Genomic DNA, 22,827 nt, shown 5'->3' with positions numbered 1-22,827 from the left:
CCCACCTGTCCCCTCCTCCCAACTCAAGCCCAACCCCCATCTCCTGCCTACTAACCTCATACTGCCCCCTTGACCTGTCTGTCCTACCTGGACTGACCTGTCTCTTCCCTACCTCCTCACCTACACTCACCTTTACTGGCTCCATCCCTGCCTCATTGACCAACCTGTCTCCTCTCCGCCTATCTTCTCCTCTATCCACCTCCCCCTCTCTCCCTATTTATTTCAGATCCCCCTTCCCCTCCCCCATTTCTGAAGAAGGTCTGGGCCCAAAACGTCAACCTCCCTGCTCCACTGATGCTGCTTGGCCTGCTGTGTTCATCCAGCTCTACACCTTAGTATCTCAGATTCTCCAGCATCTGCAGTCCCTATTATCTCCAGAACAGATTGAAAATTGGCTTCAAGACAAAATAGAGAACGAGAGTAAAAGAGAGTTCTTCAGAGTTGCGGAAAGTAAGAATTCTTCAGAAGTGGGACTACTGCTGTTCGCAATTTGCAGCAATGTTTTGGTCTTTGGAATCAAAACTTTTAAAAATTGCAGCTGACATCAAATTGTAGCGGTTGGCTGTGTTTCTTGGAAATTGGGAGATTATTTATTGGTTCAAACCTGCAGATCTACATGGGGGAGAAGTAAAGTAGATCTTGTCATATAAATGTTGTGAGAGCATGGAATGCGTTGCCAGCAACAGTTGTGGAAGCAAGGTCATTGGGGACATTTAAGAGACTGCTGGACATGCATATGATCACAGAAATTTGAGGGTGCATACATGAGGATCAATGGTCGACACAACATCGCGGGCTGAAGGGCCTGTTCTCTGCTGTACTGTTCTATGTTCTATGTTCCAAATACATCAATCACCAAAACCTAGGTCACAGCTTAGCAAAGTCATTAAAAACCATGAACCAAGCACTTGGCTTTATATCTAAAGGAATTGCTTTGAAAATTAGGAAATAACGTTAAATTTGTGTTTAACAGTTACTTAGACTACATACTGCCTGCAGTTTTGGTCCTCATGTTATGATAAGAATAAAGCATTGGGCACTGGAGATGGCACAGAGAGGATTTATAATAATGTATTTGTGGGTATACATATGCAAAAGGAACTGAATTTGGAATCCATTCTGCCTTGGGGAGAAAAGGGCTAAGGTGTGTCAATTGGAGGTTTAATAACTTTTAAAGATTTTGATTGCTTGGATGCAGAGAGATCATTTCCACATTTAGGGAAAATTATTCAAAGCCCTAATATACAATAGCAATAGAAATCCAACAGGGAATTTAAACTTCTTTTCCCTGAGGAGCCACCGCACAGTCATTAAAGTAAATAGTATTGATGCATTTAAGGAGAAATAGTTCAATATTTGAGGGAAAAGGCAATAGAAGATTACTAACATAGATTTACAGCAATTAGGATGGGAGGAGCTCAGGTTGAGCATAAGCACTTGCAGGGACTGGTTTAACCTCTTTCGGTGCCAGCAATCCTGTGGATTTCCTCTGAACACTCAACTTCTGTTTCTCTACTTTACACACTGTCACTCCCTTTGGCTCTGCAACACCAACTCTTTTGTCATTTAACCCATCCCCATTCCAGTCTGTCATTGATCTTCTCCCTTAATCCATTTCTAAATTCCCTTTTTCACTTGCTCAAAACCTGTTACATATTGAAAGATTTTCCCCCGTCTGACAACGGTCATCAACCTGAAATTCTTCCCCTGTCTGTGGATGCTACCTGGTTTATTATTATCTCTCCTGACTGCTCTTTTCAGTGAGTGCCAGATGGGCATCCATATATCGTTACACTACTGTCTATGACCCTGAGATGTACAGACAATGTACAGTGCAGCATTCAGTCAGGTAGACAGGCTAATTCCTTCTTTGGTGGGATGTTTATGTCACTGACAAGGCCAATATTTGTTGCCTGTCCCTAATTTGACATGAACTGGGTGAATTACTCAGCCTTTTCAGAGGCCAGTCATGAGTCAACCAGCATCTGGAGTCACATGTTGGCAGATTTCCTGTTCTTAAGGACATATATTGAAGCAGATGAATTGATTTGATATTACAATTGATAGTTTCACCGCCAACATTCATATTTCTGATTTTATCACTCTCCAGGACAAAGCAGGCTGCTTAATTAACATCAAATCCACAACTTTCAAAATTCATCCCACTACCATACTGCATAATTCCCTATTTACTGCACCTTCATGCTACACAATGGCTACAATGTGTACTACCTGCAAGACGCCCTGCAGCAATTCACTCAGACTTCTTTCACAGAGCTCTCAAACTAGCAAACTCCATTATCCAGAAAGACAAGTTGATGTTTGTTAACACCATCACCTTCAGCTTCATTTCCAAGTCACACAGCATCCCAACCCTGTCCAATAAGTGTGGTTGGATTCTGTTGAGGTTGGTTGGCTCGCCAAGCTGGTTAGTGGTTCTGCAGACGTTTCATTACCCTGCTGGGTTACATCACCAGTGCAGCCTCCAATGAAGCGCTGTTGTGTTTGATGAGCTGGATTACCTCACTTCCAGTTTTCCTTCACAGTGGAGTGTCTATTGGGTCCAGCTGTATGTGTTTATTAATGGCTTTCTTAATGGACTACCAGGCTCCTCTGTTTTGCCTGTCCCAGAATCCTGGTGTTGTCCCAATCGAATTGGTGGTTTTCCTTATCCATGTGGATGGAGATGAGCAAGTATTGGTCATGTCTTTTTGTTGCCAGTTGATTTTCATGTACCCTTGTGGTTAGCTCCCTTCCTGTTTGTCCAATGTAGTGTTTGTCACAGTCTTTGCAGGGAATCTTGTATATGACATTAGTCCTGTCCATAGTGGGTATTGGTCCAGGTGAGCAGTTGTCATAGGGTTGATGTGGGTTTGTATGCTACTCTGACGCCCAGTGGTCATAGCAGTCTTGTAGTCAGTTCAGATGTGTTCCTGATATAAGGTAGCGTGATGAGTTTGTCAGGGCATGTAGTATCTTCCTGGTGGTGTTTGTGTGACAGGCATCTTCTGACCCAGTTTTTCAGGCTTCCATTGTCTTGGAATATGTGGAAGAGTACTGTTCTTTTTGGCATAGTTCTATGCTGCTGCAGTGTATCGTTGCCCATTTAAACAATGTTCCCACACAACTTTGTTTGTGTGTGTTAGGGTGGTTGCTGTTGAAATTCAGTACTTGATCAGTATGTGTGGCTTTCCTGTGCACCTTTGTTAGGAATTCCCCATTGTTCCTGTTTTGCCCATGACGTCCAGGAATGGGAGCTGTTTGTTCTTCTCCTCTACTCTTCACCCTTGGAATTTCAACAGCAACCACCCTAACACACACAAATAAAGTCACGAACATCAACTGGCAACAAAAAAACACAACCAATACTCGCTCATCTCCATCCACATGGATAAGTAAAACCACCAATTCGATTGGGACAACACTGGGGTCCTGGGACAGGCAAAGCAGAGACAAGCACTGGAATTCGTAGAAGTCTTGTACTCCACTAAGAAAGTCATCAGTTAACACATACAGCTCGAGCCTGTTTTCACTCCATTGTGCAGGAAAACCGGAAGTGAGGTAATCCAACACCAGAGTTTAAATAACAGGTGGGAAAACACAACAGCGCTTCTTCGGAGGCTGCACTGATGATGTTATCCAGCAGGGTAATGAAATGTCTGCGGAACAATAAACCAGCTCTGCGAACCAACCAACCACAACATCCACAAACCAAGCTACAAATCTACTCTAAAACCTTAGTGATTGGATTAAATTAGTGATAATATTCACTGAGATGCCTGTCACAGAGGAATTAATTTGTTTGCAGTGTAGGAGATATATGAGTTGTCGAGAAGTGAGGAATGTAGCTGTGATGAGCATGAGGGAAAAGAGGGCAAATATAGATTTACATAAGACCTTTCTCAAACTCAGAACAGCTTATCTTCAGAGTCACAAAGTGGTCACTACTGCAGTGTGGGGAATAGAGTAACTAGCTTGAACACAGCCAGTTCCCACAACAACATGTGACAATACAACACTTCTTATGATGTTGACTGAGGAGTAAATATTTGTCAACAGAGTGAGGATAACTCCTCAGTGTTTCTTCAGAATAATGCTTTGGAATCTTTGATACCTCTCATTAGGGAGAGAAAACACTGCTGATGTTGTAACATGAGGTTCACCATGCTCAGGCAAGGGGTCAGCCTGAGAAGGAGAATCCTTTATGGTAGCCTCAGCTAGTGTGGGAGTTGAACCTATGCTGTTGACATTACTCTACATTGCAAACCAGCCATCCAGCTAACAGAGCTAGCCAATACCCCTGGGTTAAACCACCACCAGTTTTTTTTTTCTATAATGGGAGAGCAGCCTATGAGTGACTTCACCTTGGAGATGATGTCATATAATATGAGACTGCTTCAGCAAATCTCTTCTTTGTTTTGAAGTGAAGTTGGGCTCTGATTTTGTGTTTACTGTAAATCTTATGTGGGTGTATGAATAGGAAGGATTTAGGGGGATATGGGCCAAACGTTGGCAAATGGGACTAGTCTGATTTAAGATATCTGTTCGGCATGGATGAGTTAGACCAAACTCATCCAAACTGTTTCCGTGCTGTCCATCTCTATGACTTTATCTATATGAGAAGGGAGAACAGGTTTGGCATTTCATTTGAAACGTGAACAGACATAGTGAAGTGCGGAGCAATGATTGTATGACCCAGCAGGGAGAAGAGCGCAGGAATATTGTAGCAGTGAGGCTGGAGCTGTGAACCTACCTCGTGAGTTTATTGAACTTTCTTCATCATAGCTACAGACCCCAGGAGCTGAGTTCCTTACACTGATTTTCTTACCGACCCACTTTCACTTGACAATGTAGGTATTGCCTGGATGGCTTCATTGGGGGGGGGTCAGGATTTATCTCCTGTGCACCATCAAAAGTAGTATACACTGTGCAAATTCTGCAGAGCAACCTGGGTTTCACAAAATGGAGATATTCACAGGCAGTAGATATTTTCACACAAATATTCCTTCAGTACTGTGTACAGAACCAGTTTTACAGTAATAAATCCTGCTGTGAATGAACCAATAAAGGAATCTGTTGTAATACTGAGCTACTTTAGGTTTACTATAATCTGGTATAGCAATATAGAACCCACAGAGAAATTTATCATGTAATAAAAAGACATTTCAACCAATAATAGCTCCTTATTTCCTGCTCATTATTGTCAGGAATTCACATTTTCCAATGGATAAGGAGTGTTGAAATAAATGACGATGGCTCCATTAAGACATCAATGCGATTTGGATTTGATGGAAATGATCTTATTAGTTTAGATCCAGACAGAATGAGATGGGTCGCATCAAATCACTTTGCAGTGAAGACTGCGGAAAAATGGAATTCAGACAAAGCCTGGAACAAATACTGGAAATGGCAGTTGGAAATAGAACTTGTTGAGCGTTTAAAACTACGCTTACACTTTGGAAAGGAATATCTCAAAAGGAAAGGTATATATTTCAGTTCTGATCTAACCTCACTGATCTATGTAACTGCTGTCCCATTCCATTCAGTGTCTGTCTATTGTTTCTGTTCTCACCCTTTCCCATCACAGTTCAGCCTGAAGTGTTCATCTCCAGAAATGAGCCCAATCATCAGGACAAGCCGCTCACTCTCTCCTGCCTGGTCACTGGATTTTATCCTGTAGACATCAAGGTGACCTGGCTAAGGAATGGAGAGGTTGTGTCTGAGATACAATCCTCGGGGATTCGACCGAACCATGATGGGACCCATCAGATCCAGAAAGAGATTGAAATCAGTGCTGGGGATGAGGATCAATATTCCTGTCGAATTGAACACAGCAGCCTGGCAGAGGCCAAGCTCTATCAGTGGGGTAAGGAACTGTATTAGATATTCATGCGAGAGGGGGGGAGAGAGAGAGAGAGAGAGAGAGAAACAGGGAAAATGTGTGTGACTGAAAGGATAGAATGAATGAGATACAGATGGTAACAAGCAGGAGAAACTGAGACTGTGCCAAGGAAACAGATTCAAAGAAGGAACAAAAGGAAGAGAAACTTGGAAAAATAAAATGAAATACATCACTAAGCAAGTTATATATTGATATATTTTGCAATTTTTCCAATGGTTTGGCTGGAGGATCTTGGAATCAATTAATAAGGCCACTTAGCTGTTTGTATAAAGACAACAGACGAGCAGCTAATTCTACACATCAGTTAAATTTTCCTCGCACATCTCCCTTAAACTTTCCCCTGTTACATTTAACCTGTGCCCCCTTTAATTGAAATTTCAACCCTGGGAAAACCTCTGACTATCTACCCTATCTATACCTCTCACAATTTTGTGGACCTCTATCAAGTCTCCTCTCAGCTACTGTCTTTCCAGTGAAAACAATGCTAGACTTTTTAACCTTTCCTCGTAGCCATTTCCCTGGAGACCAGGCAACATCCTGGTGAACCTTCTCTGCACTCTCTCAAAAGCTTCCACATTCTTCTGGTAGTATGGTGACCAAAACTGCACACAATACTCCCCAAATGTAGCCTAACAAAGGATTTATATAGCTATAACATGGTTTGTCAACTCTTGTACTCCAAGCCACAGGCAATGTAGGCAAGCATGCCATATGCCTTCTTAATCATCTTGGCCACCTGTGTTGCCAGATCCTTCTATATGTTAGTGTTCCTAAGGGTTCTGCCGTTAACAGTATGAGTCACACCTAAATTTGATCCTCCAGAATGCATCACCTTGCACTTGTCTGGATTAAACTCCATCTGCCATTTCTGTGTCTAAGTTGCCAAGCTAAAAATAGTCTGTTGTAACCTTTCACAGTCATCAGCATTATCAGCAACTCCACAAATCTTCATGTAATCTGCAAACTTACTAGTCAGACCACCCACATTTTACTCGAGATCATTTATAAATACTACAAACGGAGGACCCAAGACTGATCTATGAGAAACACCACTAGTTACAGATTTCCATTCTGAAAAATATCCTTCCACCCTGTGTCTTCTATGACCGAGCCATTTTTGTATCCATCTAGCCAGTCCAACCTGAGTCCCATGTGATTTTAGTTTTTGTACCAATCTGCCACGTGGGACTTTATCAAATGCTTTACTAAAATCTATATAAACTGCATCCTCAGCCCTACTATCTTCAATTATCTTTGTTACTGTTTCGAAAAATTCAATCATGCTGCCTGTCAGTAACTTATCCATTTTCTTCCAAATGTGCATACACCTTATCCCTCAGTGTCTTCTCCAAAAGCTTCCCCATCACAGATACATAGCTCACTGGCCTATAATTTGCTGGATTATCCTTACCTCCTTTTTTAAACAAGGGAACAATATTGGCTAATCTCCAGACCTCTGGAATCTGGCCTCTGGTCAAAGAGGATGTAAAGGTATCTGCTGGCACCCCAGATATTTTTTTCTTTCCGTCTCACAGAGACCTAGAATAGATTCCATCTGTCCGTGGGGACTTGTTGCATTTTAGGATACCCAAAACGTCCTCCTTCAATATATTGACATTTTCTAGAGTATTCACACACTCATCCCTGGCCTCAACATCAGCCATGGCCTTCTCTTTGGTGAATACTGATACAAAGCACTCATTCAGAATCTCTCCCATTTCCTGTGTCTCCACCCATAATTCCCTCCTTTGTCCTTGAGTGTGCCTACTCTTTCCCTTGCTACCATCTTTCATCTCCTAAATAAATAAAAAAGCGTTGGGATTCTCCTTGACCCTGCTTGCTAAAGATATTTCATGGCCCCTTTTAGCTTCCTAATTCTGCATTTAAGTTCCTTCCTAATTTCTCTATACTCCTCAAGGGCTTCATCAGTTTGTAGCTGCCTAGACCTATCATATGCTTCCTTTTTCCTTTTGACTAAACTTACAATTTCCCTTATGATCCATGGTTCCTGAATCCTGCCATTCCTATCCTTCATGCATGTCTTGCACATTAATCAACTGGTCTTTAAAAGTGTCCCACATGTCAAACATAGCTTTGCCCTCAAATAACTGCTGCAGATCCATCTTTCCCAGTTCCTGTCTAATTTGGATGTCTTGCCCAATTAGGTACCCTCACCCAAGGGCCTCTCTTGTTCTTGTCCATGACTACTCAAGATCTTATGGAGTTATGGTCACTAAGCCCAAAATGCCGTCGTACTGAAATATCAATCGCCTGTCCTAGCTCATTCCCCAATACCAAGTCTCGTATGGCCTCCTCTCTGGTTGGATTGTCAACATACTGTCTCACAAAGCCTTCCTGGACACATCTATTAAATTGCTCTCCATCCAAGCTCCTATATCAGTCTAACAACTTTGTCTCTCAATCCCAGCTCTTCTCCCTGTAAAAATCCAGAAAATCAATCAAATCAGCCATTAACAGCCATCAACCAATATCCCTTCTAACCTTAACTGCAGTAATTTCAGTATTATTAGTATTACAGTAGATTTCTGAAACAGAAAAAGTCAGATCCAAAGTACTTTCTAGCTTGAGTTATGCAATGAACCACAATTTAATTAGTAATCATGTATTAATTGACTCCATGATAAAAGGTATTCATAATACAACTGAATTGCATATTCATTTTGGGAACAAGCATATTCCAGTCTCAAATGAGAATCTTAATTAAATCCAGTTAAATCAGTGTGAAGGGAAAGTTGACTAAAATGAAATGTGTAAATAAAATTACAAGGTATGATGTTTAATCAACGGAGGGAAACATTTAAAACTGCAAATTAAAATGTTCAATAGAAATACATCTGATTGAGAAAGAGAACTGAGCAAGAAAAATCCATTTGTGACCTGCTAAGGAAGCTAGGGAAAAAGATAGAACAGAAAAGAAAATGAACCAGTGTTATAAAAACAGATGTTTTACAAGTATGTTGCATAGAAGAAATCAGCTTAAGTAAACATTGATCACTTAGAGGCAAGAACAATTACAATGAGTGATGTAAGAATGAGAGACCTTGTACAAATAGCTTGGCTCTATCTTTATAAAAAAAGGTAACAGATTACATTCCAGAAATAGGGAGTGACCAAAGAGCAAACAATAAGGCAATTCATACCAACAGAGACAGTCCAGTGTTCACAGAGTGCTTCAGTGAAATGACAGCCTAGATTTAGTACTTAAGTCCCAACTGTGTCTCAGATGTGCTCACTGCTACTTGCCCATGACCAGTCTCAACTCCAAACTCCTCTACCCTCCCCCATCAACAATTAATCTTACATTGCCAGGCAGCAAATCCAAATGTAGGAGTGGATTATTAACATATATAGAGTTTATAGTATAATAACAGTGGATATGACAATGAGATGGCAATTTATAATATAATTTAACAATGACATCAGCTGTCATGGGCAAGAGCTTGTGAAGACAGAATAGAACATTCTGTACTCCTGAGAGATGAACTTGCAGTGTCATGTATATTGGTGTAATTTGTAGGGTTTGTCGAAACCTACCAGGGTCAGTCTGAAGACAAGGGAAATCATCATAGCCCATACACAAGCAGAAGGAGCTACAATAGCTATCACTTCAATGCGCAGAGCAGAACACTGAGCCACAAGTCTCATGATAAGACAAACCATGGTAGCAGTAGTAAAGATTCTGATTTAATCGTATATTGGTGCCATCCAGTGAAATCCACAGGAAAACATTAGCAGAGAACTTTGAATGAGGTAAAGAAAAATATCAGACTGGGGCAAGCCAGACACAATGTGAGCATCAGCCCTTCAAAAACTCAGATAGCCTCCTCATATTAATGTTGCAAGTTATTGAACAAACAATTGTATAGAACGGTATCAAGTTGTGTGCCAATGAACAGAGACACCAAGCTTTTATATTTGACTTAGAAGTCACGCCTGTGAGACAGGGGTTGGAAGAGAGCACTGCCGATTCTGAATCTACCATAAAGGCACTCAAGACCATTTCATCCCAGAGCAAAACCTGCAATCAAGTGAATGTGATTTATTCAGAGATCCCTGATTCCAGGGAAACCCATTCGATCAGTTCGTAAAGACCTGTGTGATTTTGCTAGTTGATGCAAGTGTGGAGCATTGAGAAGCAGGAAGGCTGACGTTTCAGGCCTAGACCCTTCTTCTGAAGAAGGGTCTAAGCCCGAAATGTCAGCCTTTCTGCTCCCTCTGATGCTGCTTGGCCTGCTGTGTTCATCCAGCTCTACACCTTGTTATCTCAGATTCTCCAGCATCTGCAGTTCCTACTATCTCTGGAGCATTGAGAGTTGAGTTTATCCCTAATCAGGTCATCAGAGTCTGCCATGAAAAAGTATTAGTTATTTTTTAAGAAACAGCTGAACACTGGGATTTAATATCTAAATAAGCAACAACGTTTAATAGGTTACAATATTCGAGCCAAAAGCAAAGCACAGAATTGGGCAGTAATGTGGAAAAATGCTACAGCTTTAGATGTTTCAGTTAGTCAGGTATATGAAAAGGGCCAGGGTTGAAGAGCCATAGGGAGAGGCTGAGTAGACTGGGGCTATTTTCCCTGGAGTGTCAAAGTCTGAGGGGTGACCTGAGGAGATTTATAAAATCATGACAGGCATGGATTGGATGTATAGACAAGGCCTTTTCCCTGGGGTGAGGGTATCCAGAACTAGAGAGCATAGGTTTAAGGTGAGAGGGGTAAGATTTAAAAGGGACCTAAGGGGCAACTTTTTCACACAGAGGGTAGTATGGAATGAGCTGCCGAAGGAAGTGGTCGAAGCTGGCGCAGTAAATATTTAACAGGCGTGTGGATAGGTATATGATTAGGAACGGTGTAGAAGGATATGGACCAAATGGCACTAGATTAATTTAGGATATTTGGTCAGCATGTACAATTTGGACTGAAGTGTCTATTTCCATGCTATATTTCTCTATGACCCTGTGAAATGGCCCTGACCACTCAAAAGCCTGTGGACACTGGGAAAGAGCAGGAAAACAGAAATGAGCAGTCGGATTAAGCTCATTTGGCCCTTCCAGCCTGTTTCGTTATTCATTACAACCATGGATGCCTATTCAACTCATTATCCTATTCTTCCTGCTTCTCCCCAATATTCTTTGGTACCTTTTAAGTGAGATATCCAACTCCTTCTTGAAATCATACAATGTTTTGATCTCAACAGCTTTCTGTTGTAGCAGATTCCACAGGCTGACCACTCTCTGGGTGCAGCAATGTCTCCTCATCTCAGTCCTAAATGATTTAACCAAGTGTTCTTAGACTTTGGCCCCTGGTTCTCGAAAGCAGTACAGCAGCCATTTAATAGCATTCACCTTGTGGAGCTGAGCAAACCACAGAATACAGGAGCAATGGAGGAAAGGCAGACTGTTGAAGAAAGACTTGACACCTCAGTTAGTTTCACAGATCAAAAAAATGAAACAAAAGGTAATGGGAAGATGACGCCTCTGAAAACCAGATGATTCAAGAAATTGGAAGGAAAGAAAAATAAGTAAAAACATACCTCTTATGAGTGGTTACGGAGAAAACCAGAGATTATGTTCAATCATACTAGAAGCAACAGGCTTCGCAAAAAGAATTTAAGATAAGCACCAGTGCTGGTGTGACAATCTGGGCAGACCTTTTGCTACATCTCCAAGAAGCGTATGTCCAAGTTATGTCCAAGGCAAGGTGGCTCAGTGGTTAGCATTGCAGCCTCACAGTGCCAGGGACTCTGATTCAATTCCACCCTCAGGCAACTGTCTTTGTGGAGTTTGCATGTTCTCCCTGTGTCTGTGTGGGTTTCCTCCAGGTGCTCTGGTTCCTACCACAGTCCGAAGCTGTGCAGGCTAGGTGGATTGACATGCTAAATTGTCCATAGTGTTCAGGGATGTTTAGATGAGGTGGGTTATGCAGGATGGGTCTGGGTGGGATACTGTGAGGGTTGGCATGGACTTGTTGGGCTGAAGGGCCTGTTTCCACTCTGAGGATTCTATGAAACAAGAAAAGCTCAGATTTCACTTGTCTCAAACCACTGTGGATTTAGATTTCAATTTCATTGTCACATGTACTCAAGTACAAAGTACAGTGAAAACTTTTCAATGTCACCCCACACGGTGCCATCTTAGGTACAAGTAGAAAAACTTAAGAACAAGATAGAAAGAATGAAGGAATGAAGTTAAAAGTTAAACATTACAGTCACCCTTAGTATTAAATCAAAAATAGTGACAGCTTCAAAAAAGTCCAATAAGCTTGTTGAACATGATTTTCCATTCACAAATCCAAGCTAGCGTTGCCCAATCAGATCATTATCAACCAGGTATCTATTTATTTCATTCTTTATGATGGATTGTAGCATTTTTCCTGCTACTTTTGTAAAGCTAACCAGTCTACAGTCCCCATTTTCTCTTGTTTCATTCTTAAATGGTAGGGTGGCATTTGCTACTGTCCAATCTGCAGGGATCATTCCAGAAATGTGAGAATTTTGGAAGGTAATCGTCAATGCCTAACCCGAAGCCTAGCTCTTATAGTCACTTTCTTTAACACTCAGGATGTAGACCATCAGATCCTGGGGATTCATGTACTTTCAGCCCCATTATTTCTCCCAGTACAATCGTCGTCACTCATTCTAATATCCTTCAACTCCTCATTCTCCCTAGTCAGTTGGATCTCTGTTGCTGGGAGAATTATGCTATTTTACTCAGTCAAAATAGACACAAAATAATGAGTGAGATAGCAAGAACTGCCGACGTTGGAGTCAGAGTTAACACAGTCTGGACCTGGAGGCACACAGCAGGCCTGACACACAGCATCAGAGAAACTGGAAAGCTGACAGAAGAGTCCAAACCTGAAACGTCAACTTTTCTGTTTCTCTGATGCTGCCTGGCCTGCCGTGTTCCTCCAGCTCCATACTTTGTTAACATAAAATAATTACTTAGCTTCTCTGCCACTTCTACATTCCCCATTTTAATTTGTCCTGACTCTGTCTTTAATGCACCCCTATTCATTGTAGACAAGTGTTTCCTTTTTACATATCTTCTGAAACTTTTACAGTTCATATTTATATTTTTGCAAGATTAAATTTATAATTTATTCTTCCTTTTTATCAGCAGTTTCTTGCTCCTCTGTGCACCTCCAAATCCCCTCAGAATTACTGCTGTGTCGGGAAAATTTATGAATCATTGATTATAATCCTATACAATCCTGAACTTTCTTTGTTTGTCATGATGACTGACTTTTTTTAAGTTTGAAGGCATGGATAGTTGCTATAAGTTACATCATAATTTTTTAAAGACTATCCATTGCCTTTGTATAATCATGCCTTCTAAAGTATTTGCTCAGTTTGCTTCAACCAACTTGGGCCTCATGCCTCCATCATTTTTCTGTCATTCAAATTTAACACTCTGGCTTCAAAATTAACCACCTCACTTTCAAAAGTACTGTTCTTATCCTTCACATCATCTCTAAAGATAATTAATTAGCTATTTTTCATTACAGAATACTAGACCTAAAACCCTTTCATTGACTCCACAACATACTGCTTTAGAAAATCATCCCAAACACAATCCAGAAGCTCTACAATCCTCCACAGCTGTGGTGCTGTGTTTACCCAGTCTATATGCAGAAAGAAGCCACCATGATAACTGTGGTGGCCATGCTACTTGCTTCTCTCATCTCCAATTAACAACATTCCCCATGCAATAACTACTATTTGGTGACCTATAAACAAATCCAACCAGTATCAGCTACCCTTTGCTGTTTTCTAAATACTTAAATAGGTTGTGCACATTGTTCTTCTGATCTGAGATCCTCCCTTACTAATGTACCAATCCCATTCCTTACCATCAACGTAACACTACCTCCGTTTCCTTTGTATCGACCCTTGCTGAATATCAAATATCTTGAATATTCAGTTGCCAGTTCTGGTCACCATGCAACCATGTTGCTGTAATTGTCATTCAATTGTACTCTTGTATTTGTATTTATAACCTTGTATTTGTACCTGCAGTGATTGCAACAAGGTCAGTCAAGTGGACCTCATAGAATATAAAGTTCCCTAATTGGGACTGTTAATTTGGTTCAATCAGGGAGATGTGGCTGACAGATAAAAACGGGAGAGCCAGGTACCCTGTTCGCTCTGAGCTGGATTAGTGCCAAGGACTTTCCACATGTAAATAAAGGGTGACTTGGTGATGGGATACTGGCTTCTGTGGAGTTATTTCAGTAACTTTAGACCATCTGTCTTGCTGCGAATGCTGCGTGCAGTCATGTAAGTGTCCAACTTAATATAGATCAGAGATGGGAAGTTAGAAGACAGTCCTCAAACAGGCAGAGCAATTGCATTCTTATATTGACAAACCAGGTGGGAATGTTAAGAAGGACCCAAAAAGTATCAATACTACTTGGAACAACAAAACTGAATGAGTATGATATCTATAAACTGTGAGATACTGAGAAAGAACTATATTGGCTATTTTACAGAATTATAATTATGTTACAGAAATGATTGAAGACTCTCACCCTTGATCAGTGGTGATGTTAACAAGAACAGAATAAACTACTTGCGTTCCCCATGCAGATGGCCTAAAAGCACTCCGCCTCTTCCTCTCCTGCAGCCCCAACCAGTCCCCTTCCGCCGACATCCTTATCCACCTAACCGAACTCCTCCTTACCCTTAACAACTTCTCCTTCAACTCCTCCTACTTGCTACAGATGAAAGGGATGGCCATGAGGAACCACATGGGCCCAAGCTATGTCTGCCTCTTTGTAGGATATGTGGAACAATCCCTCTTCTGCAGCTCCACTGGCCCCATTCCCCACCTCTTCCTCCGTTATATCGATGACTGCATTCGTGCCGCCTTGTGCTCACACAAGGAGTTCAAACAGTTCATCAACTTTCCTACCCCAACCTCAAGTTCACCTGGACCATTTCTGATACAACTCTCACCTTCCCGGAACTCTCTGTGTCCATCTCTGGTGACCACCTTGAAACTGATATCTATTTCAAGCCCACCAACTCCCACAACTACCTAGACTACACCTTCTCTCACCTACCTTCCAGCAATAATGCCATCCACTATTCCGAATTCCTCCACCTCCACCGCACCTGTTCCCATGATGAGGCGTTCAACTCCTGGATGTCCCCAGATGTCCTCGTTTATCTAGGACCGCAATTTCACACCACCCCAGTGGTCAAAAATACCCTCGATGGCATCTCTTGCGTTTCTCCCACCTCAGCCCTCACACCCCCTCCCCGCAATAAAAACAGACAGAACTCCCCTTTTGTCCTCACGTATCACCCCATTAACCTCCAGATTCAACTTCTCCTTCAACATCATTTTCCGCCATCTGCAATCTGACCCCACTACGAAGGATATATTTATCTTCCCACCCTTATCTGCCTTCTGGAGAGACTGCTCTCTCCATGATTCCGTCCTTCACTCCACACTCCACACTAGTCCCACCATTGCTGGCACTTTTCCCTGCAACCGCAGGAGGTGCTACACCTGCACCTACACCTCCCCCCCCCACCCCCCACCTCCATCCCAGGCCCCAAGAAAACCTCCCACATGAAGCAGATGTTCACCTGCATATCCATTAATGTGTTATACTGTAGCCACTGTTCCCAATGTGGCCTCCTCCACATCAGGGAGACCAAGCAGGGCATTGGAGACCACTTTGTGCAGCACTTGCGCTCGGTTTATGACAAACGACAACACCTCCCAGTCATGAACCACTCGACTCCCCCTCCCTGGACAACATGTCCATCCTGGGCCTCATCCGGTGTCACAACGATGCCACCTGAAGGCTAGAGGAACAGCACCTCATGTTCCACCTCGGAACCCTACAACCCAATGACCTCAATGTGGACTTTACAATCTTCAAAATCTCCCCATCCCTGACCTCATCCCAAGACCCGCGCCCCCCTCTCAACCTGCCTCCTTGACCGGTCTGCTTTCTCTTCCACCTACCTGCTCCTCCCACCTCACTGGCCAACACCTTCACCCTCATTTCCTACCCACACTCATCTTTACTAGCTTATCCCCGCCCCCTTGACCTGCCAGCTGCCTCTTCCACCTATCTGCTCCTTCTATCACCGCCCCGCTGTCTCTATTTATTTCAGAGCCCCCTTCCCCACCCTCATTTCTGAAGAAGGGTCCAGACCTGAAATAACACGGTATGGAGCTGGATGAACACAGCAAGCCAAGCAGCAGAGAAGCAGGAAAGTTTGATGTTTCAGGTCGAGACCCTTCTTCAGAAAAGACCTGAAATGTCAGCTTTCCTGTTCCTCTGATGCTATCTGGCCTGCTGTGTTCATCCAGCTCCACACCTTGTTATTTCAGACTCCAGCATCAGCAGTCCCTACTATCTCAGAATAAATTGTAAGATGCTACAAAGACTTGTTGCGCTCGCCACACACTGTTTAGTATATTCCACAAAGGACCGTGAGTAGACTCTTAAAAACAATATGAAATGATCTTTATTGATTATAACACAATTAATACGATGATAGCAATTATGCCAAGCTTAACAATTAACATTATAAATTCGACAATTAATACTGTATGTCTAAATCAGTATCTTGTACTTTAGCATAACTTGGAATGATCAAACATCACCGCACTAGACCTTGGCCTTGATCCATGTGGTGGTGGGTGTCTGGTCTTCCTGTCTGTGGTTCCTAGGGGCATCTCTTCTTATGGTGGTTGGTCTCAAGTTACAAGTCCTGAAGGTGCTGTTGCGGTGATTCTTATCCTTGAAAGCTTCCGCACCCCTTTGGGAGGATCTTCGATTCCCACCAATGGATCAATCAAGAATTGATTACCCTAATTGATCAGAGCCAATCAGGCATTGCCAAGCAGATGGTGAGCTGGTCTTAGGTTTTCTGTTTCTGAAAGGGTCAGGGACATGTAAGTCAGGCTTCCCAGATAAGAGTGCGAGGTGTCCCTTTGTTCCGGATACAGCTCGATGTTTCCTATTGTCCTGGTAAATAGGCTTAGTCAATTGTGTACCGTGCTGCCTGTCTGGGTCTGCAGCTTGTTTATTTCAGTATCTTTGCACCGATACTGCTTGGTGTATTATCCGATTCTACCGTTTTGAGTGCCCCTCTGGCTACAGACTTAACCTGTGAAGTTCAGATGTTGGTGCTAGGTGGTTGTGTTAATGGTGGGAGATGTTTAAAGTTTAAAGAAATAGTTAAATGTATTCATGTAAAAATCGAGAGGAACTCAGGGTGGGTGGGGGACTGTAGTGTAAAGACAAAATGATGATGAAGATGTTGATGTCGAATCAGTTATATGCACAAGATGATGAAAAAATGATGTAATAATTTTTACTAGTAACAGATGTATGTACAAAGAACATTATTTCATATAATAGTGTACATAAAAAGTTTGCAAAAACCTATTAGAGACAGACAGCAGTCATTAATAAGTAAAGGGGAAACCATTACCTGTCGCAGATTACAAAGAAGAGACTGATGCTGGATAGAACCATGAGCCAGAAGTCTTTAGCAATACAACTAAAGGGTGGCCTTTATTTCAGTGGGAATGAGGTGTTTGTCATTAGCTGAAGTTTGAGAATGATTAGTGATAATGGGAACTGCAGATGCTGGAGAATCCAAGATAATAAAGTGTGGAGCTGGATGAACACAGCAGGCCCAGCAGCATCTCAGGAGCACAAAAGCTGACATTTCAGGCCTAGACCCTTCACCAGAGAGGGGGATGGGGTGAGGAAACTGGAATAAATAGGGAGAGAGGGGGAGGCGGACCGAAGATGGAGAGAAAAGAAGATAGGTAGAGAAGAGAATATAGGTGAGGAGGTAGGGAGGGGATAGGTCAGTCCAGGGAAGACGGACAGATCAAGGAGGCGGGATGAGATGGTAGATAGGAAATGGAGGTGCGGCTTGAGGTGGGAGGAAGGGATGGATGAGAGGAAGAACGGGTTAGGGGAGCGGGGACAGGCTTGGCTGGTTTAGGGATGCAGTGGGGGGAGGTGAAGAACTGGCCTGGTTTTGGGATGCAGTGGGGGGAGAGGAGATTTTGAAGCTTGTGAAATCCACATTGATACCATTGGGCTGCAGGGTTCCCAAGTGGAATATGAGTTGCTGTTTTTGCAACCTTCGGGTGGCATCATTGTGGCACTGCAGGAGGCCCATGATGGACACGTTGTCTGAGGAATGGGAGGGGGAGTTAAAAAATGGTTCGCGACTGGGAGGTGCAGTTGTTTATTGCGAACTAAGCGGAGGTGTTCTGCAAAGCAGTCCCCAAGCCTCCGCTTGGTTTCCCCAATGTAGAGGAAGCCACACCGGGTACAATGGATACAATATACCACATTGGCAGATGTGCAGGTGAACATCTGCTTGACATGGAAGGTCATCTTGGTGCCTGGGATGGGGGTGAGGGAGGAGGTGTGGGGGCAAGTGTAGCACTTCCTGCAGTTGCAGGGGAAGGTGCCGGGTGTGGTGGGTTGGAGGGGAGTGTGGAGCGGACAAGAGAGTCGTGGAGAGAGTGGTCTATCCGGAAAGCAGACAGGGGTGGGGATGGAAAAATAGCTTGGGTAGTGGGGTCGGATTGTAGATGGCGGAAGTGTCGGAGGATGATGCGTTGTATCCCCCTCGTTCTCAATACCACCCCACCAACCTCCGGAGGATCCCCCTCGTTCTCGCATACCACCCCACCAACCTCCGGATACAACTCATCATGCTCCTCTGCGATCCTTCCTCTACATTGGGGAAACCAAGCGGAGGCTTGAGGACCGCTTTACAGAATGCCTTCGCTCGGTTCGCAACAAACAACTGCACCTCCCAGTCGTGAACCATTTTAACTCCCCTTCCCATTCCTCAGACGACATGTCCATCATGGGCCTCCTGCAGTGCCACAATGATGCCACCCGAAGGCTGCAAAAACAGCAACTCATATTCCACTTGGGAACCCTGCAGTCCAATGGTATCAATGTGGATTTCACAAGCTTCAAAATCTCCCCTTCCCCCACTGCATCCCAAAACCAGCCCAGCCTGTCCCCGCTTCCCTAACCTGTTCTTCCTCTCACCCATCCCTTCTTCCCACCTCAAGCCGCACCTCCATTTCCTACCTACCACCTTATCCCACCTCCTTGACCTGTCCGTCTTCCCTGGACTGACCTGTCCCCTCCCTACCTCCTCACCTATACTCTCCTCTCTACCTATCTTCTTTTCTGTCCATCTTCGGTCCGCCTCCCCCTCTCTCCCTATTTATTCCAGTTCCCTCTCCCCATCCCCCTCTCTGATGAAGGGTCTAGGCCCGAAACGTCAGCTTTTGTGCTCCTGAGATGCTGCTTGTCCTGCTGTGTTCATCCAGCTCCACACTTTGTTATCTTTGAGAACAATTAGTTCTGCCACCTCTTTGTAATGTAATCCTGGGAACAATGACCACACACAAACAGGCTAACTCAGAACTGGGTATGGGTTCAGGAACAGAGTAATAATCATAATCTTATTCAAATGTGTTTCAGAAAACCCAGGAAATGGCACCAGACACTTGCATCTTGAAATAACAGGATTTGTGATCATTCCCCTGGCTGTTATAGTCGGAATAATTATATTAGTAATGTGGAAAAGGACTCAGAGAGGTAAGTAACAGAGGGAGTGGAATGTCAAACTGGGCAAGCTCAACCATCACCAACTGTTTTCCGTAATGACAGATCATCCCTACTGTGCTCTGGGACTATGGTGACTTCACTTATTTATATGGTAGTCAGGTCAGTTTCTGTTATGGAGTTATAGTCATAGAGTCCCACAGCATGGAGACAGGCCCTTTGGCTCAAACTGGTCTATGCCGACCAAAACATCCATCCATGCTAACCCCATTTCCCTGCAATTGGCCTATATCTTTCTAAAACTTTCCTATTCATGTATTTGTCCAAATGTCTTTTAAATGCTGTTAATGTACCCGCCTCAACCACTTAGACTAGCAGCTCATTCCATGTGCTTGCCACCCTCTGTATTAAAAAAAAAGTTGCTCCTTAAGTTCCCATGTATTCTTTCCCCTCTTACCTTAAACTGGTGCACTCTAGTCCTTGATTCCCCAACCCTGGGAAAAAGACTGAGTGCATTCACCCTATCCATGCCCCTCATGATCACATACACTTCTATGAGATACATCCTCAGGCTCCTATGCACTAAAGAGAAAAGTCCTAGCCTGTCTAACTTCTCCCTATAACTCAGTCCCTTGAGTCCTGGCCATTTCTTCTGCACTCTTCCTGGCTTAATAACATCCTTCCTATAGTTAGGTGACCAAAGCTAAACAAAATACTCCAAGTGCGGCCTTGCCAAAGTCCTGTACAACTGCGAAATAACTTCCCAACGTCTATACTCAATGCCCTGACTGGTGTGGCAAAAGCCTTCTTCACTGCCCTATCTACCTGTGACTCCACTTGCAGAGAACCGTGTACCTGAACCCCAAGTTCCCTCTGTTCCAGTACACTCCTTAAGGCCCTACCATTCACCATGAAACTCCTACCTTGATTTGACTTTGCAAAATGCAGTATCTCACACTTATCAAGATGAAACTCCATTTGCAATTGCTTGGCACACTTCCCCAGCTGATTGAGATCCTACTGCAATTTCTATCGATGATACCGCCCACTTTAGTGTCATCTGCAAACTTGCTAATCATGCCTTGTACATTCTCATCCAAAACACTGATATCGATAACAAACAGCAATGGGCCCAACCCCTGAGACACACCGCTAGTCATGGGCCTCCAGTCCAACAAGGATCCTTCCACCATTACCCTCTGCATGCCACCATCAAGCCAATTGTGTATCCAATTTGCCAGCTCTCCCTGGATTCCATGCAATCTAACCTTCCATGGCAGCCTACCATGTGGAACCTTATCAAAGGCCTCTATGAAATCCATAGACTGTTCTATAGTCACCTCTAGGATGCCACAAAGATTGAGGAGAGTCCTTCATGGTAACCTCAGTCAGGACGTGAATTGAATCTATGCTGTTGGCATCACTCAGCAAACCAGTGGTTCAACCAACCCAGCTAACTGACACTCAACCCATATTAATACATAGCTACAAGATGAGCTCAGAGGCTTGGACTCCTGTGGCAAAGAACTCACTTCCTGACTCCCCAGAGCCTGTCCATCATCTACAAGGTACAAGTCATTAGTGTGATGGAATACCTCCCACTTTCCTGGATGGATGCAGCTCCAACAATATTCAATCTCGACCCCCATCCAGGACAAAGTAGCCTGATTTGGCACCACATCCACAAGCATTCAACATGAACCTCCAGCATGAAAATTCATTGAATGTTTTTACGGAAAAGATGGATAAATTTTTGAACGGTAAAGGCATTAAGGATTATGGTGAGCTAGCAGCTAAGTGGAGCTGAGTCCATGAGAAGTTCAGCCATGATCTTATTGAATGACGGAGCAGGCTTGATGGGCCAAATGGTTTACTCCTGCTGCTATTTCTTACGTTCCTATTTTGTTAATACATAATACCAATACCTGCAGGATGCAGAGCAGAAAGTCAAGAAACAGTCTTATATAGCACCTACCAAACACATGACCACTTCCATCTGGAAGGACAAATGTGGATGTTATCTGGGAACACCACTAACCAAGCTAATCAGCATCCTGACTTGGAAATCTATTGCTTATCCTTCAGTGTTGAATTAAAATTAGAATTAGAATTGGATTTATTGTCATGTGTACTCAAGTACAGGGTACAGGAGCACAGTGAAGAGTGTACAATGTCGCATTCCCAGTGCCGTCTAAGGTACATAGGTGCCTAGGTACAAAGTAGAAAAATTAGAGTTCAACATTAAAGTCCTTCGCAGTAGAAAGTAGAAAAATAGAGAAATAAAGTTAAAGTTCAACATGGTAGTCCTTCTTAAGTGCTTAGCCATACTGGGCTCGCACTCCCACCCCATCCACACCCCCACCACACCTTCACACCACCTCCAGGATTCAAAACTCTGTCACTAAGAGCATTGTAGGTCAACCTACGGCACAGGGACAGCTGCATTTCAAGAAGGCAGCTCACCACCACTGTGTCAAGGCAGCAAGGTATGGGCAATAAGTACAGGCATGGCCAGCACCACCAATATCCCACAAATGAGGTTTTAAAAACAGTATGTTGTCTCACAGGAGAATCTTGAACAAGGGAGTCATTGTTTAAAAATGTGATCACCATTCATGACAGAGGGTGTTGAGTCTTTTGAACTCTCTTCCTGAAAAAGGCAATGGAAGCAGAGTCTTTTAATATTTTTATGACCAAAGGTGGTTAGGTTCTTTGTTAATAAGGCAGTGAACAATTATCAGAGACAGGCAGGCGTGGTTTGAGGTCATAATCAGATTAGCCACGATCTTCCTATATATTACAGCAGGCTTGAGGGGCTGAATGGCCTACTCTTCCTTGTCCTTGTATTCTAGATATTCCCACAAGAGGAAGCATCCTTTCTAATGCACCCTGTCAAAAGCTTTCATAATCTTGTGTGTTTCAATCTTATTATTTTGAAGTCCAGTGAATACAAACCTAACTTGTCCAATCTTCACTCAAAGGACAACCTGTTCACTCAAGGTTTCAGTCTAGTAAACCATCTCTGAACTGCTTCCAACACATTTACTTTCTTCCATCATTAAAAAAAAAGGGTGATACAGAGGCATATGGTTCAGAATGGTGCCATTCAACCCATCATGTCTGTACCAGCTCTCTAAGCATTTTGACTTAATGCCAAACTCCTTCCTTTTCCCCAAAATCCTGCTCATTGTTCCTGTTTAAATAACTATTCAACACCATCTTGAATGTTTCAGTTGAACCTGTCTCCAGGCAGGGCATTTTAGACCCTAAACACTTGGTGTTTGAAAAGTTATTTTTTATCATTTGTTTATTTTGCAAA

At 43.1% G+C, this 22,827-nt stretch overlaps 1 protein-coding gene across 4 annotated transcripts in view; it reads left to right on the top strand.

Annotated features, from left to right (window-relative positions):
- Positions 1-22,827, top strand: part of LOC125446634 (popy class I histocompatibility antigen, alpha chain E-like) — a 30,192-nt gene that overhangs the window by 3,837 nt on the left and 3,528 nt on the right. For 2 of the 4 annotated variants that reach the window (XM_048520354.2, XM_048520355.2), the window contains exons 3-5: positions 5,208-5,483; positions 5,588-5,866; positions 19,425-19,541. In XM_048520354.2, coding sequence (XP_048376311.1) covers positions 5,208-5,483; positions 5,588-5,866; positions 19,425-19,541 — 672 coding nt within the window. The remainder of the gene's footprint in view (positions 1-5,207; positions 5,484-5,587; positions 5,867-19,424; positions 19,542-22,827) is intronic. The other 2 variants (XM_048520358.2, XM_059639560.1) reach the window with 2 other exon arrangements.

This window comes from Stegostoma tigrinum, chromosome 34, assembly GCF_030684315.1.
Source record: "Stegostoma tigrinum isolate sSteTig4 chromosome 34, sSteTig4.hap1, whole genome shotgun sequence".
Taxonomy (NCBI): Eukaryota; Metazoa; Chordata; class Chondrichthyes; order Orectolobiformes; family Stegostomatidae; genus Stegostoma; species Stegostoma tigrinum.
This window is presented reverse-complemented; position numbering and strand designations above follow the sequence as displayed.